Here is a 12,065-nt window from a genome sequence, read left to right as displayed (position 1 = left end):
ATTATTTCTCTACTCCATTCACAAAAAATGGACAATTTTGCATTTTTCTAATACTCCATCCGTCCCACTTATTTTGGCACAATTTTCTTTTTAATTTATTCCATTTATAATGACACTTTTCAAAAATAGTATGTGATATCTAGCTTCTTTATACATATAAAATAAATGGACCCTATCCATTTTATACTTTTAACCCTTTATTTTTAATCTTCGTGTCCAAAACACATGTGTCAAGATAAATGAGACGAAAATAATATTTATTAAAATTCATGCGGAACAAAATAAGCATATCTTCAGAACTTATTCAGGTTCAAGACTTTTTTTTTTGTCAAAATGACACGTACTCGAGTACATAGAAAAATAGTTATGTAAAAATTGTACCTAATATCAACTATTTATACACAATAATAATTGAAACCTCAATTTCTCCCAATTACTCTTCATTTTAAATAAAAATAAAATTGCGCGCAGTTTCTTGATGATCTTTCTGCTTTAAGTATTGTACTATATAGTCTGAATAAATTCAATTTGTATGGCATTACGCATGTCTATGCTGGCGACCCGTAATTTTCATAATGATTCAATTATAGCCGTACGAATACCACCATACGTACTCAAAATCCAAATAAACACTGCCCAAAATGTCATGATTGCCAAGTAAAATTTGCAATATCGATGCCATTGTTGGTTTTACCATTTTCACATTTAAATAAGAAAAGAAAAAAAATTACAAAGTGGAGTAGCATTAGTGGGCCACTTTCTTTGAATTGTTTGTTGGGTTGAGAGAGGGGAGGCTTAAATGCCATGAATTTCGCCTTCGGTCTGCAACCAAAGTAGTGAGAGAGAGAGAGAGAGTTTGCAAATAACTACAGAGGAGCTCGAATACCAAAGCAGTTTTTTGTGTTTCCACCAGTGGCGAGAGAGACGTTGATATTTTGATCCGTGGTTCACACCGTCGGATTAGATTTTAATTTAATCGGAATCAACCTAATACAATACTATTATTACGTCGAAAGAATCTTTTCAACTTTTGGCAATCACAAAGTATATTCCGTATTTTCTACAAAAATCCAATCTTTTCCACCATCTTTTCACATGCTGTTAAATTATACAAAATCTCTGTGAGCAGTTGATGACATTTTAAGCTTCATTTGATGGTGTAATTGAATAAAGAGTAATGCTAAACAGTCACATTGTGGTCAGCCACAATTTACTTAAGTAGAAAATAATTTAATTTATTTAACTTATTTTTTAAAATAAAAATAAGATTTAATTATTTTATCATATTCTCTACACAATAGTTATTTTTTTGCAATTTTTTGGTAACTTTTTTATTTTTATATATTAAAAAATAAATTAAAAATAAAAAATGCAAAAAAAATTAAAAAAAATAAGTACAATGTAGAGAATATAATAAACTAACTAAATCCTATTTTTATTTTAAAAAATAAATTAAATAAATCAATATTGTCTTTATTATATTAGTGTGTGGGTGGCCACAATGTGGCTGCATAGATTTATTGTTGAATAAAATTCACTTATCAACATTATTCTAAAAAAATAAAAACTCCATTTCCTTCTTTTTTGAGCGTTTATCACGAAGGAGTGACATTGATGAATAAAAACAATGAGACTAATCTCTTGTTTACTTTGATAGATTGAAACTTTGAGATATTCAATGCCTTAATTATTTCGATCATTTAAGTTAATTTTATTTGATTTTTATCTTATTAAAAATATGAAATTGAAGAAACTCTACTATTAAGTATAGAAATGCTCAATCATACATCTTACTCCCCCGTCCACAAAAAACAGTCCATTTTTATCATTTTGGGATGTTCATAAAAATTACTTCATTTTCATTTTTGGAAACTATTTATCACATGATAGATTCTATTATCCACTCACAATACAATTAATTAATCATTATAAACACAATTATTTAAGTGAGATCTTTTATCCACTCACAATACAATAATTATTTTTATTAAAATTCGTGTCGATCGTCTTTAAGACTATTTTTGATGGACGGAGGGAGTATTTTTTTTTTTTTTGAGGAAATGGTCGGGAGGGAGTATTAATCATGCAAACTATACATTCCTTAATTGTATTCAAAAATCTGCCGAATTTCGTAAAGTTACTAAATAAGTAGAGCTCACCAAATAAAAGAATGAAAAATAAATGAAGAGATACACAGTCAGCAAAAGAAAAGAAAAAAGGATAAGTAGAGTCAGAAATCCAGGGTCTAACGGTAACATCTGGTTTGGCAGTTCCTCGAGGGGCAATATCGGAATTAATGGCAGGTTAACGGAACATTCACTGTCAAAATAAAGTGAAAATTACAAAAAAGCAAAATCAAGAAACTCTTCAAAGAGTGGGCTTTGCGATTGCCCTCTCACTCACACTCCTCTACTCCTTCATATATATACACAAGATTACGGTCCAATCACATTCACTGTCTCATTACCTGTGTCAACTTTTTCTGCTTTTCTTTTTCTGTATTCATTCCTCCTTTTGCTTTTTCTTCCCCACTTTGGATATCTAATTCACGAGCTCACACCGCATTTTACTGCAAACCAAGACTTTGTTTGTTTTGCATCACTACATCTTCCTCTATTATTGATTTGTTGAATCCCTTTAGGAAAGTTGAGAGGGAGAGGGAGGGAGAGTGAGTGAGCTCAGTTAGCAGTGATGGCTGCTCCAAAACCAGAGGAAATAAGTCATCCACCGATGGACCAACTCCAAGGCTTGGAGTATTGCATCGATTCTAATCCTTCTTGGGGTACGAATACGATGATCCCTCTTCCATTCCTTGTTCCTTTCGTCGGAATTCATCAACAATTTTTGTATTAATAATTTAAGCATATGAAAACAGGGGAAGCAACAGCACTTGGATTTCAGCATTATATTTTGGCGTTGGGAACGGCGGTCATGATTCCAACCTTTCTTGTACCGTTGATGGGCGGAACCGATGTATGTAATCCACTATTTCATATACTTAATCGTGAAGGCGCAGTTTGTTTTAGGCATTTATGATTTTTTTTTTGGTTGTGGTTAGGATGATAAAGTTAGAGTGGTTCAGACATTGCTATTTGTTGGAGGAATAAACACACTGCTGCAGACTTTGTTCGGAACCAGGTTACCTACTGTTATAGGAGGGTCATGGGCATTCATGGTGCCTATAATTTCAATAATCCATGATCCATCTTTGGAAAGAATCACAGACCCTCATGTGGTATGTTTGATACAATCAACTTGTGTATTTCTGCTCTACTTACTAATTATGGATTAATTTGAATGTTTGCTACTTGTAGAGATTTATGAATACAATGAGAGCAATACAAGGAGCATTGATTGTAGCTTCGAGCGTGCAGATTATCTTGGGCTATAGTCAGCTGTGGGCTATATGTTCCAGGTATGTACTCACATAATAAAGCATACTAATATGTAGCAACTCTTATTTCTTGAGTTAATTGAAATAAAAATGGTTTCTTTACTTTTCTTTTATTGTTTCCTTCAGGTTTTTCAGTCCACTTGGGATGGTTCCAGTTATTTCTCTAGTGGGATTTGGTCTTCTTGATAGAGGCTTTCCAGTGGTATGTTCAATGTTTGAGTTTCATCTTCTTGATAAGTGTAACTGATCAAGTGTTTATCAGGTTGGACGATGCGTGGAAATCGGCATTCCAATGTTGATCTTATTCATTGCCTTCTCTCAGGTAATGTGAGATGACAATAGTATTTGGTAGTAAATAAAGAATGATGGTGGATGCTAAAAAGGGGTTGTTTATTGTTGAATAGTACTTGAAGCACTTCCAAACAAGAGAGATCCCTGTGTTGGAGCGGTTTGCTCTTCTGCTGTCGGTGACAGTTATATGGGCTTATGCACACCTCCTAACAGCAAGCGGCGCATACAAGCATCATCCCGAGTTGACTCAGAGGAATTGCCGCACAGACAAAGCTAACCTCATCTCTTCTGCACCCTGGTTAGCTCATTAACATATACATAACACCATATTTGATGAAATGGGAAACTCATATATCTCTTCTTCATTGAATAGGATCAAGATCCCATATCCACTTCAGTGGGGTGCGCCTACATTTGATGCTGGCCATGCATTTGGAATGATGGCTGCTGTACTAGTCTCCATGATTGAGGTCAGTAATAATAATAATCTGCATTTTTTTTTTCTTTTTGTAATTTGGTGATGGCTCTCTCAACTCAATCTTGTGGTGCAGTCAACCGGAGCGTACAAGGCAGCATCTCGTTTGGCAAGTGCGACGCCGCCTCCTGCTCATGTTCCTTAGCCGCGGGATTGGGTGGCAGGGCCTCGGGATCCTGCTGGATGGAATGTTCGGGACTCTTACTGGTTCCACAGTTTCTGTGTAAGTCTTTTCAATCTGTCTCAATGGGATTGAATTGATCTATGACTTTGTCTCACCTCTCTCTAAACAAGACAGTGAGAATGTTGGCCTTCTTGGAAGCACTAGAGTTGGCAGTCGACGTGTAATCCAAATATCGGCTGGTTTCATGATCTTCTTTGCTATTCTAGGTAAGCCTATCATCATCATCATCATCATCATCATCATCATCATATCCATCAAAATCTGAAGACATGTTTGAATGGTGTGTGCAGGGAAGTTTGGTGCACTATTTGCATCAATACCTTTCACTATATTTGCAGCTATCTATTGCGTTATGTTCGGGCTTGTTGGTGAGTATTATCTTAGTGTTGTTGTTGTTGTTGTTACAAGGCAAAATGTGAATGAATGGTTTGTTGCAGCTTCGGTGGGGCTGTCGTTCTTGCAGTTCACGAACATGAACTCGATGAGGAACCTGTTCATAGTTGGGGTGTCACTCTTCTTGGGGCTGTCGATCCCCGAGTACTTCAGAGAATACACAAGTGCTGCTCTTCATGGGCCTGCTCACACCAAGGCTGGATGGTTCAATGATCTCCTCAACACCATATTCTTGTCGTCCCCCACCGTGGCGCTCATCGTCTCTGTCTTCCTCGACAACACCCTCGACTACAAGGACAGCGCCAAGGAGCGCGGCATGCCTTGGTGGGCCAAGTTCAGAACCTTCAAAGGCGACACTCGCAACGAGGAGTTCTACACCCTCCCTTTCAATCTCAACAGATTCTTCCCTCCATCATGATCACATGTTTTTTGTCACTGTGACAGAATCACCCTGTCAACTAATTTTTTCATTTGCTTGGGTTAATTCCAGTTTAATCCATCCAATGTGTGTGTTTTTAGGCAATCATCAATCAAGCACAAAATTTAATCTCATTATCCTCTCAAAATTACACAGGAAGATTATTTATTAATCATGAATGTGACAGAATATGAACTACTATTGATCCTCATCATCACTGCACATACAGTCTCTGCATCTAGGCTGTCGATAAATGCTTCTGCCGGGGCGTCTGAGAGTCACTCTCTGGCCTTCCTCGATCATCTTCCTCACTCTCTTCTCGAAACTATGCCACCTGATGGTGCTGTTCTCTTGCAAGATGGCTGCCAGCCTCTTCTTGCTCGGCCTCAACATCGGGGCATCTCCTCCACCATAATATGTCCGGAAACCAGACACAAGGGACGACAGCTGACTCCCCGAGTCCGTTATGGCAAATACATCAGAAACGCCGCATGCAATGAAGTCTAATGCTGCAAGCTGCATCAATGAACCAACAAAGCAATCAATATCCATGCAACTCATCAAATTTGTATGTTAAAAAGCAAAAAGCCTTTTCTTTTTTACCTGAGATGAAAAATTCCTGAAAGGCTGGAGTTCAGTGGGTGAGAGGAGATCCTCTTTTGTTACCAGATTGGGGTAGAGGCTGACTAGGGGAAGCATCCTCGATTCGCCCCCGTAGATTTGGGATCCAGCAAGATAGATGTAAGTTCCACGGTCGAATCCAAGAGCAGCTAGAACAAGTGCAGCTTCTTCTGGTGTAAGAGGGCATCTCCCTATCTTCCTCAGTTCTGTGGGAGAAGGAGGTCTGCAGCAGCCATTCAAGGAAAAAAGTTTTTCAGTTAGTATAAGGAAAGCTACAAAGATTTGACATTTTGTGTTTCATTACTTTGCTCTCTTCAAGCGCTGGAGAAGCAGAGGGAAATGCTCTTCTCTGTATGCTTGAAGCTGTCTTCTCTCTCTCTCTCCACCCCCAAAATCACACATAGGAATAGGCCACCATGTCAACTTCAAACCTCAAATGCAATGCAAGATATTTGGAAGGATTTGCTGCCTTGATGCGCTCTGTTGAAATGAATCTTCCAAGAAGCTGTCTGTCCAACAAGCTTCTTGAAGCTCCATAGTTTGTTATCCTCTTCACCAATAAGGCTCCGAGTTTCTGAATTTTTGGTGCGAACTTTAATGCGTGGAAGTTGCATTTGCATCTGAGTTTCTGCACTTACAAGTTTCCACCATCAGAAACAACAGTAAAGGCATGAACGAAAATGGCATTGTGTCGATTTCACCTGTAGATCAGAAGGCAATGATTCGAAGCCAAGTCTATTGCCAAATCCGAGGAAATGAACAACTCCATTACGCGATAATATGGGAAATATGTTTCGTATATATTCTTCAGGTGATGCCTCCTTTGAAAGGTCTGCATCTGTTACCTGAAAAAAAGAATTAAGTTAAAGACAGTTTTTATGCAGAAACCAGTTGTTGCTACTGCAAAGGTTGAATAGACGACGTACTAGACTGCCAACGGCCTCAAAATCAGTCGATTTCAGATGAGGAGGGAGCTCCTTTACAATATCTACATCATCCTTCAGCATGTTCATAAAGGTCTCCTCTTGATAAATATCACTGAACTGGCTGCAAATAACCATTGTAAATAAAACTTGAAGAGTGGAATAATGAGAATAACAAGTGCATAGTCACCTGGGATCCTTCCACACATTGCTATAAAGAAATTTGGGAATTACTAATGTTGCATTTAGTAGAGATGCCACAGCAACAGCATTACATACCTGCACAAATTGCCAGCAGCAAAAGACTAAGACAAACAATAGATAAAAGCCTAAAATCTCTCAACTCACAATGCAAATAATCAGTCCACAATCTTGAGCTGCAGACAGTCATGAATGCACGTACAGCGACTCTCTGTTGATTTAGGCCCCCGTTTGCACTGACCAGCACAAAGCCGGTGGTGTTTTTTGCCGTCCCTGCCCTGACAAACATGAATGGTTAAACAAGATTTGAAGCATGGACACAAATTAGGACATAGATGCACCTTTTCTGGTTCTTATCCGCGCAGGGTCTCCAAGTGGATGCCTCATGATGTGTTTCCTTCCAAAACTTGGAAACTTTTTGCTCTAAATCTCTCTGTAGAGCAAACAAACCAAACTTAATGCATCTTTCAAGTTTCAACTCAGAACATCATGAGTAAGAATCCTAGGTTTTGAATCAAGACCTTTGCAAGTGAAACGGACGCCATCTGCACCAGCCGAGAGTACATGACAGGCCCTTTTCCATTTGCATCATCTGCAGCATTTATGTCCTACAAAATACACAGACAATATAAATGCAGCTGAAATGAACTCAACTGCCATGGATATTCCCATCTGTTTTATTACCTTTGGTGCATGAGCTTGTGGTGGTGTGGGGGAGTTGTTGAGAAAAGTGGGATCAAAGTAGGAAAACATAAACGAATCTAACACGAGAAAGAATCCGAGCAACGCCAAGGTGAATATAACAGATCTCATGTGCCTACGAAGCCACCACGTGTGGCGTTTGCCACTGTAAACTCCTTTACCAGCACTGAACTTGGCATACTCATTCTTGAATCCTTTAACTAACACAGCTCTGTCCCTACCTCGAGAAGGGTCGCCGTTGAGCAGCATCGCACTCCATCTCAACTCATATTCCTTCAATCCAGATGAAGCATCGAAGCTTAAAGAATTGGGACGAGGGCCTTGCTTTCCCATCTCTTCAAAACTTCTTAGAATTCTAGCTAAGATCACAACTTTCTTATTCCACCATTGCACAGAAAATTCCTAGTAACCGCCGCCCCAAATAAATAAACTAATCTTTAGACATATTATCAACCTTAGAATTCACGAACAAACCAAAGCACCTTGCCTCGTAGCTTTGATTTTCTTTCTTCCTTTTTTCTTTGTGTGTGTGTGTGTGTAACTTGGTTCCACTAGCTCATGAGGAAAAAATGGAAGTTGGGTGGGAAAATGGAGCAGTAGATTAGATGAAGGAGAAACATCAAGAATAAGCAGAGATTGCAAGTTAAGTTTCAGTTGTTGCCGACTGTTACGTTAAAGGTATGGAAATTGATCAAACCAACATACAAAGTGCAAAGTAAATTTATTATGTTTATTAGTGTATTTATGAGTTTAATAATTATGTAATTTTCAAAACTAAAACAGACGATAAATCACATTGGCAAAAGCAACGCCTTACCGAACATCATATTTTTCTTAAAAAAAAATCTCCATGCTTTATTTTGAAGAATTTGAACGATGAGCGCAACATAGAAGAAAAAAAACAACCCTTGAAGTTGAAGCGGCCACTCATTCTCGACTAACACAAACTTGACACGTGTCTTTCGCGGGCCCTTTTCAACTGACTCAACTCAACTACCGCCCTATTTGGTTGAACTTCCCTCTGTTTTTCGTTGGGCCTCAAATTCTTCGGCCCAGCCCAACCCAAAACGGCCTTCTTATTTTGGGTTGGGGCATGCCAACTCAATCGGGAATAAAATTAGTATTTCATACTAAAAAAAAAAAAAATTCAAATCCGCTTCTCATTCTGAAAAATTATTTTATTATCAATGCTAGGATTTCTCTAATCATACCTTTTCAATGAAACTAGTACGGCCATTCGTGCGATGCACGACGAACATCGAAATTAAACAATAATTTAAATAAATAAATATAAATATTAAATAAAATTATAATATAAATAAATATAAAATGTATTTTAAAAATAAAATAAAATAATCCATGTCAATTACTCAATGAAATCCTGAATTTGAATATATAAATTTTAACTTTGTATAAAGCGTAATGATAATAAAGTTATTAAATAAATTTTAAACAAAATCGATGATAGAAATTAGCATTACGCATTATTATCATTATAGAGTATTACACGTTATAATAAATAAATAAATATTTTCATACACAAACATAAATAAAAATTTGTAGAATTTTAATAAAGAGAGAAAATAAAATATTTTACATTTTAATTTTTTTCATGCCTTTTTTAAAAATTCATTTTTCATGATTTTGATACTATATTAAATTTAAAATGCATATTGAATATTTTTTTCATGGATCAAATGTAACAATATTTAGAAAAGAATTAAAATACATAAAAAAAAATAGTGAAAAGATTAGTGGGAGAAGAGAGAAAAAAAAGAGATGCAGAAATTGGAGGAAAAAAATTCCTCTTGTATATATTAAATTTTGTCATTCTCTTTTAATTTGATATGTATATTGAAGATTTTATTATTAATGAAAATATATAAATTTTAGAAAAAGAAGAAGAAATGAAAATAACAAAAAAGAAATAGAAAAAAGGTATATAATAAAAAAATTAGCATGAAAAACGGATACATTAAGATATGCTTGGGGGGCTTCTTTCTTTGTAGCATTAAGTTGGCCGAAAATGTAGGAACGTGAATTAAAAAAAAAACTGATTTTGTTTTTCAAATTTTGGCGGTAAAAAGTAGCCGTTGAACTGCTCTTTTATATAATACTCCCTCCGTCCACTAATTGTTGGCCTACTTTCATTTTTGGTCCGTCCACCAAAAAATGTCCTACCCATTTATAGTAAGTTTTATAATTTTTTAATTGGTGGGTCCCAATAAACAATACACTTTTTCTCCACTCAACTAATAAACAATATATTTTGTGGGTCCCTTTCTCCACTCACCAGAGGCGGATCCAGGAATTTTGTTGGGGGGGGGGCTGAACTTGCACGGGGGTTCGGGGGCGGTAGCCCCCGGTTTTTTTTTTGGGATATAATATATAGTAATTAATAAATAATTGTTTTTTTGTCATTAGATCAACAACAGTAATAAAAACCTACAATAGTTTCATTCATTACCATGTCTATTACATTACAAATAATCTATGAATAGACACTTGGCGAACCCGAGCTAGTAATTGTGGAAATAATAAATAATCACCTGGCCCAAAGTTGATCAATGTTGAATTGGGAGAAATTATTTCTCAGATCAAGACACGCCATGCATCTAAGCAAATTAGTGCTAGCTTCGGAAAACCGAGTGTTTAGCTCTTGTATTGTTAGATCAACAACCTAAAATATTAACAGAGTATTTAGTTTATTATTAGTGCTAGCTTTCAGTCTGTCCCGTTTGTATTTCTTAACAGAGTATTTAGTTTATTATTATTTTTAATTTCTATATTAAAAAAAAAATCAAAATTTGGGGGGGGGCTCTAGCCCCCCCTAGCCCCCCTGGATCCGCCACTGCCACTCACTACACTTTTTCTTAAAATTCGTGTTTTGCCTCTTAGGTCAACAATTAGTGGACGGAGGTAGTATATAGATAAGAATCAAGCAAAATTAAATTAAATAATAAATAATAAAGAGGTTTGAGATATCCTAAAGTTTGTATCCATCAAAATAAACAATGAATTAAACTTAATATTTTTATCTATCAAGACTAATCCTTCAAAGTAAACGTCTCCTTAAAATATCTCGAAAACTCGAAAAAATATATCAATATTTACCATGTTTGGTGTAAACTTTTCTTAGGAGTTGGAATATATATCCATACTGATGGCATTAGGCTGTCACGTAAAGGACAGATAATGAAGATTAATTCAATTATTCGAGACGTGTACAACTGGGAAATACTTACATAGAAAAATAAAAGTCCAAAATCACATGCTTCACATTTCGACGTTGCTTCACCCTCTCTCTCTCTCAAAATACGATTGCATTGTATGGCAGCCAATTCCGGGTTCGGCACCAATCATTATACAGAAATACAGTTGTCTAAACAGTCTTTTATTTGCACATATATGGTGTGTTTATTGGTGTATTCTGTGCACACACGATAAGTAAACAATTCGAAATTAGACTTCACAAAGGGGATAACTTATAACAACCCAATAATTCATGTCAGCTTCACAAAGTGTATTTATCATGCGTGCTTTATAGCATTTAATAATCTCTGACAGAATAAGTTGTTCTCTACATATTAGATAGCTTCTCAAAAAATATGTAGATTAGAGAGAGACAAGTCAACTTTCAAGGCAAGGGGTGGTTTTGAGAGCGACAGACTGATATCCCAGATCAAATAATGTTGTCTACATATTTCTCATACTTGTTTTATCAATAATGGAACTCCACCACCACCCCTCCACGTTTTGCCTTCCCATTGGTCAAGAAAAGTATGTATAACTCATCTGCATTTTGTCATTTGGTTGTGTGAGAGAGGCCAATGGATCAAGAACAAGACTGTGGTAGTTCAAGAAATTTGGAAACTGTGATTGCAGTAGGCGGCAGTGACTTGGAAGGTGGAAACGAGGCGTGTTCGTCTTGCTCGATGATCGAGCTCAATGAGAAGGTCTGTAGAGTATGCCATTTGAGTGCAAAGGACATTGGCAAGAGCGCAGTTGAGTTGATCGAGCTTGGCTGCGGATGTAAAGGTGAGCTTGGATTTGCTCACTTGCAATGCGCCGAGGCTTGGTTTAGAGTTAAAGGGAATAGGTAACTCTGTCTTGCCTTAAATGTTTAGCTTGGTTGATTTCTCTTTTGGTTAATGTGATTCTTGAAATTGGGGTTGTAGATTGTGTGAAATATGTGGCGAGGCTGCAAGAAATATAAGTGGTGTTGGCCACAGCAATTTCATGGCGGAGTGGAACGAGAGGAGATGGAGCGATGGGAGCAACGGCACATCAGATGAAAGCAGACGATGTTTGCAGGGCCAGCCGCTTTGTAATTTCTTGATGGCTTGTCTAGTTATAGCATTCATTCTCCCTTGGTTTTTTCGGGTTAATTTGTTCTGATTTAATCTGCATTTCCCTAAATTAATATCAACACTCTCAGTAGCTTCATTTTGATTCTTGATATT

At 36.7% G+C, this 12,065-nt stretch overlaps 4 protein-coding genes across 6 annotated transcripts in view; 2 read left to right on the top strand and 2 right to left on the bottom strand.

The window, feature by feature from the left end:
* LOC130985259 (uncharacterized) overlaps nucleotides 1-12,065 on the bottom strand; it is a 920,555-nt gene that overhangs the window by 79,755 nt on the left and 828,735 nt on the right. The window lies entirely within an intron of this gene.
* LOC130985258 (nucleobase-ascorbate transporter 2-like) lies at nucleotides 2,358-5,289 on the top strand. The gene is given in 13 exon segments (XM_057908130.1): nucleotides 2,358-2,782; nucleotides 2,876-2,973; nucleotides 3,059-3,235; nucleotides 3,315-3,415; nucleotides 3,521-3,596; nucleotides 3,657-3,716; nucleotides 3,799-3,983; nucleotides 4,059-4,155; nucleotides 4,237-4,299; nucleotides 4,301-4,383; nucleotides 4,459-4,550; nucleotides 4,635-4,712; nucleotides 4,782-5,289. Coding segments are annotated over 13 exon segments (1,575 nt in total). The 5' UTR covers nucleotides 2,358-2,691; the 3' UTR covers nucleotides 5,156-5,289.
* LOC130985249 (O-fucosyltransferase 8-like) lies at nucleotides 5,268-8,316 on the bottom strand. The gene is given in 11 exon segments (XM_057908111.1): nucleotides 5,268-5,671; nucleotides 5,759-5,999; nucleotides 6,081-6,178; nucleotides 6,180-6,404; nucleotides 6,478-6,621; nucleotides 6,703-6,823; nucleotides 6,890-6,978; nucleotides 7,103-7,178; nucleotides 7,242-7,333; nucleotides 7,422-7,508; nucleotides 7,585-8,316. Coding segments are annotated over 11 exon segments (1,842 nt in total). The 5' UTR covers nucleotides 7,936-8,316; the 3' UTR covers nucleotides 5,268-5,353.
* LOC130985338 (uncharacterized) lies at nucleotides 10,847-12,048 on the top strand. Of its 2 annotated transcripts, none has more exons than XM_057908272.1 (2): nucleotides 10,847-11,701; nucleotides 11,781-12,048. In XM_057908272.1, the coding sequence occupies exons 1-2, from the start codon at nucleotides 11,433-11,435 to the stop codon at nucleotides 11,998-12,000; spliced, it is 489 nt and encodes a 162-aa protein (XP_057764255.1). In that variant the 5' UTR covers nucleotides 10,847-11,432; the 3' UTR covers nucleotides 12,001-12,048. The 2 variants fall into 2 exon arrangements, with proteins under 2 accessions (XP_057764255.1, XP_057764256.1); XM_057908273.1 differs by having other exon boundaries at nucleotides 10,921-11,640.

The sequence above is a fragment of the Salvia miltiorrhiza genome, chromosome 5 (assembly GCF_028751815.1).
Source record: "Salvia miltiorrhiza cultivar Shanhuang (shh) chromosome 5, IMPLAD_Smil_shh, whole genome shotgun sequence".
In the NCBI taxonomy this organism is placed as follows: Eukaryota; Viridiplantae; Streptophyta; class Magnoliopsida; order Lamiales; family Lamiaceae; genus Salvia; species Salvia miltiorrhiza.
The sequence above is the reverse complement of the archived record's forward strand: the minus strand, read 5'-3'. Positions and strand labels throughout refer to the sequence as shown.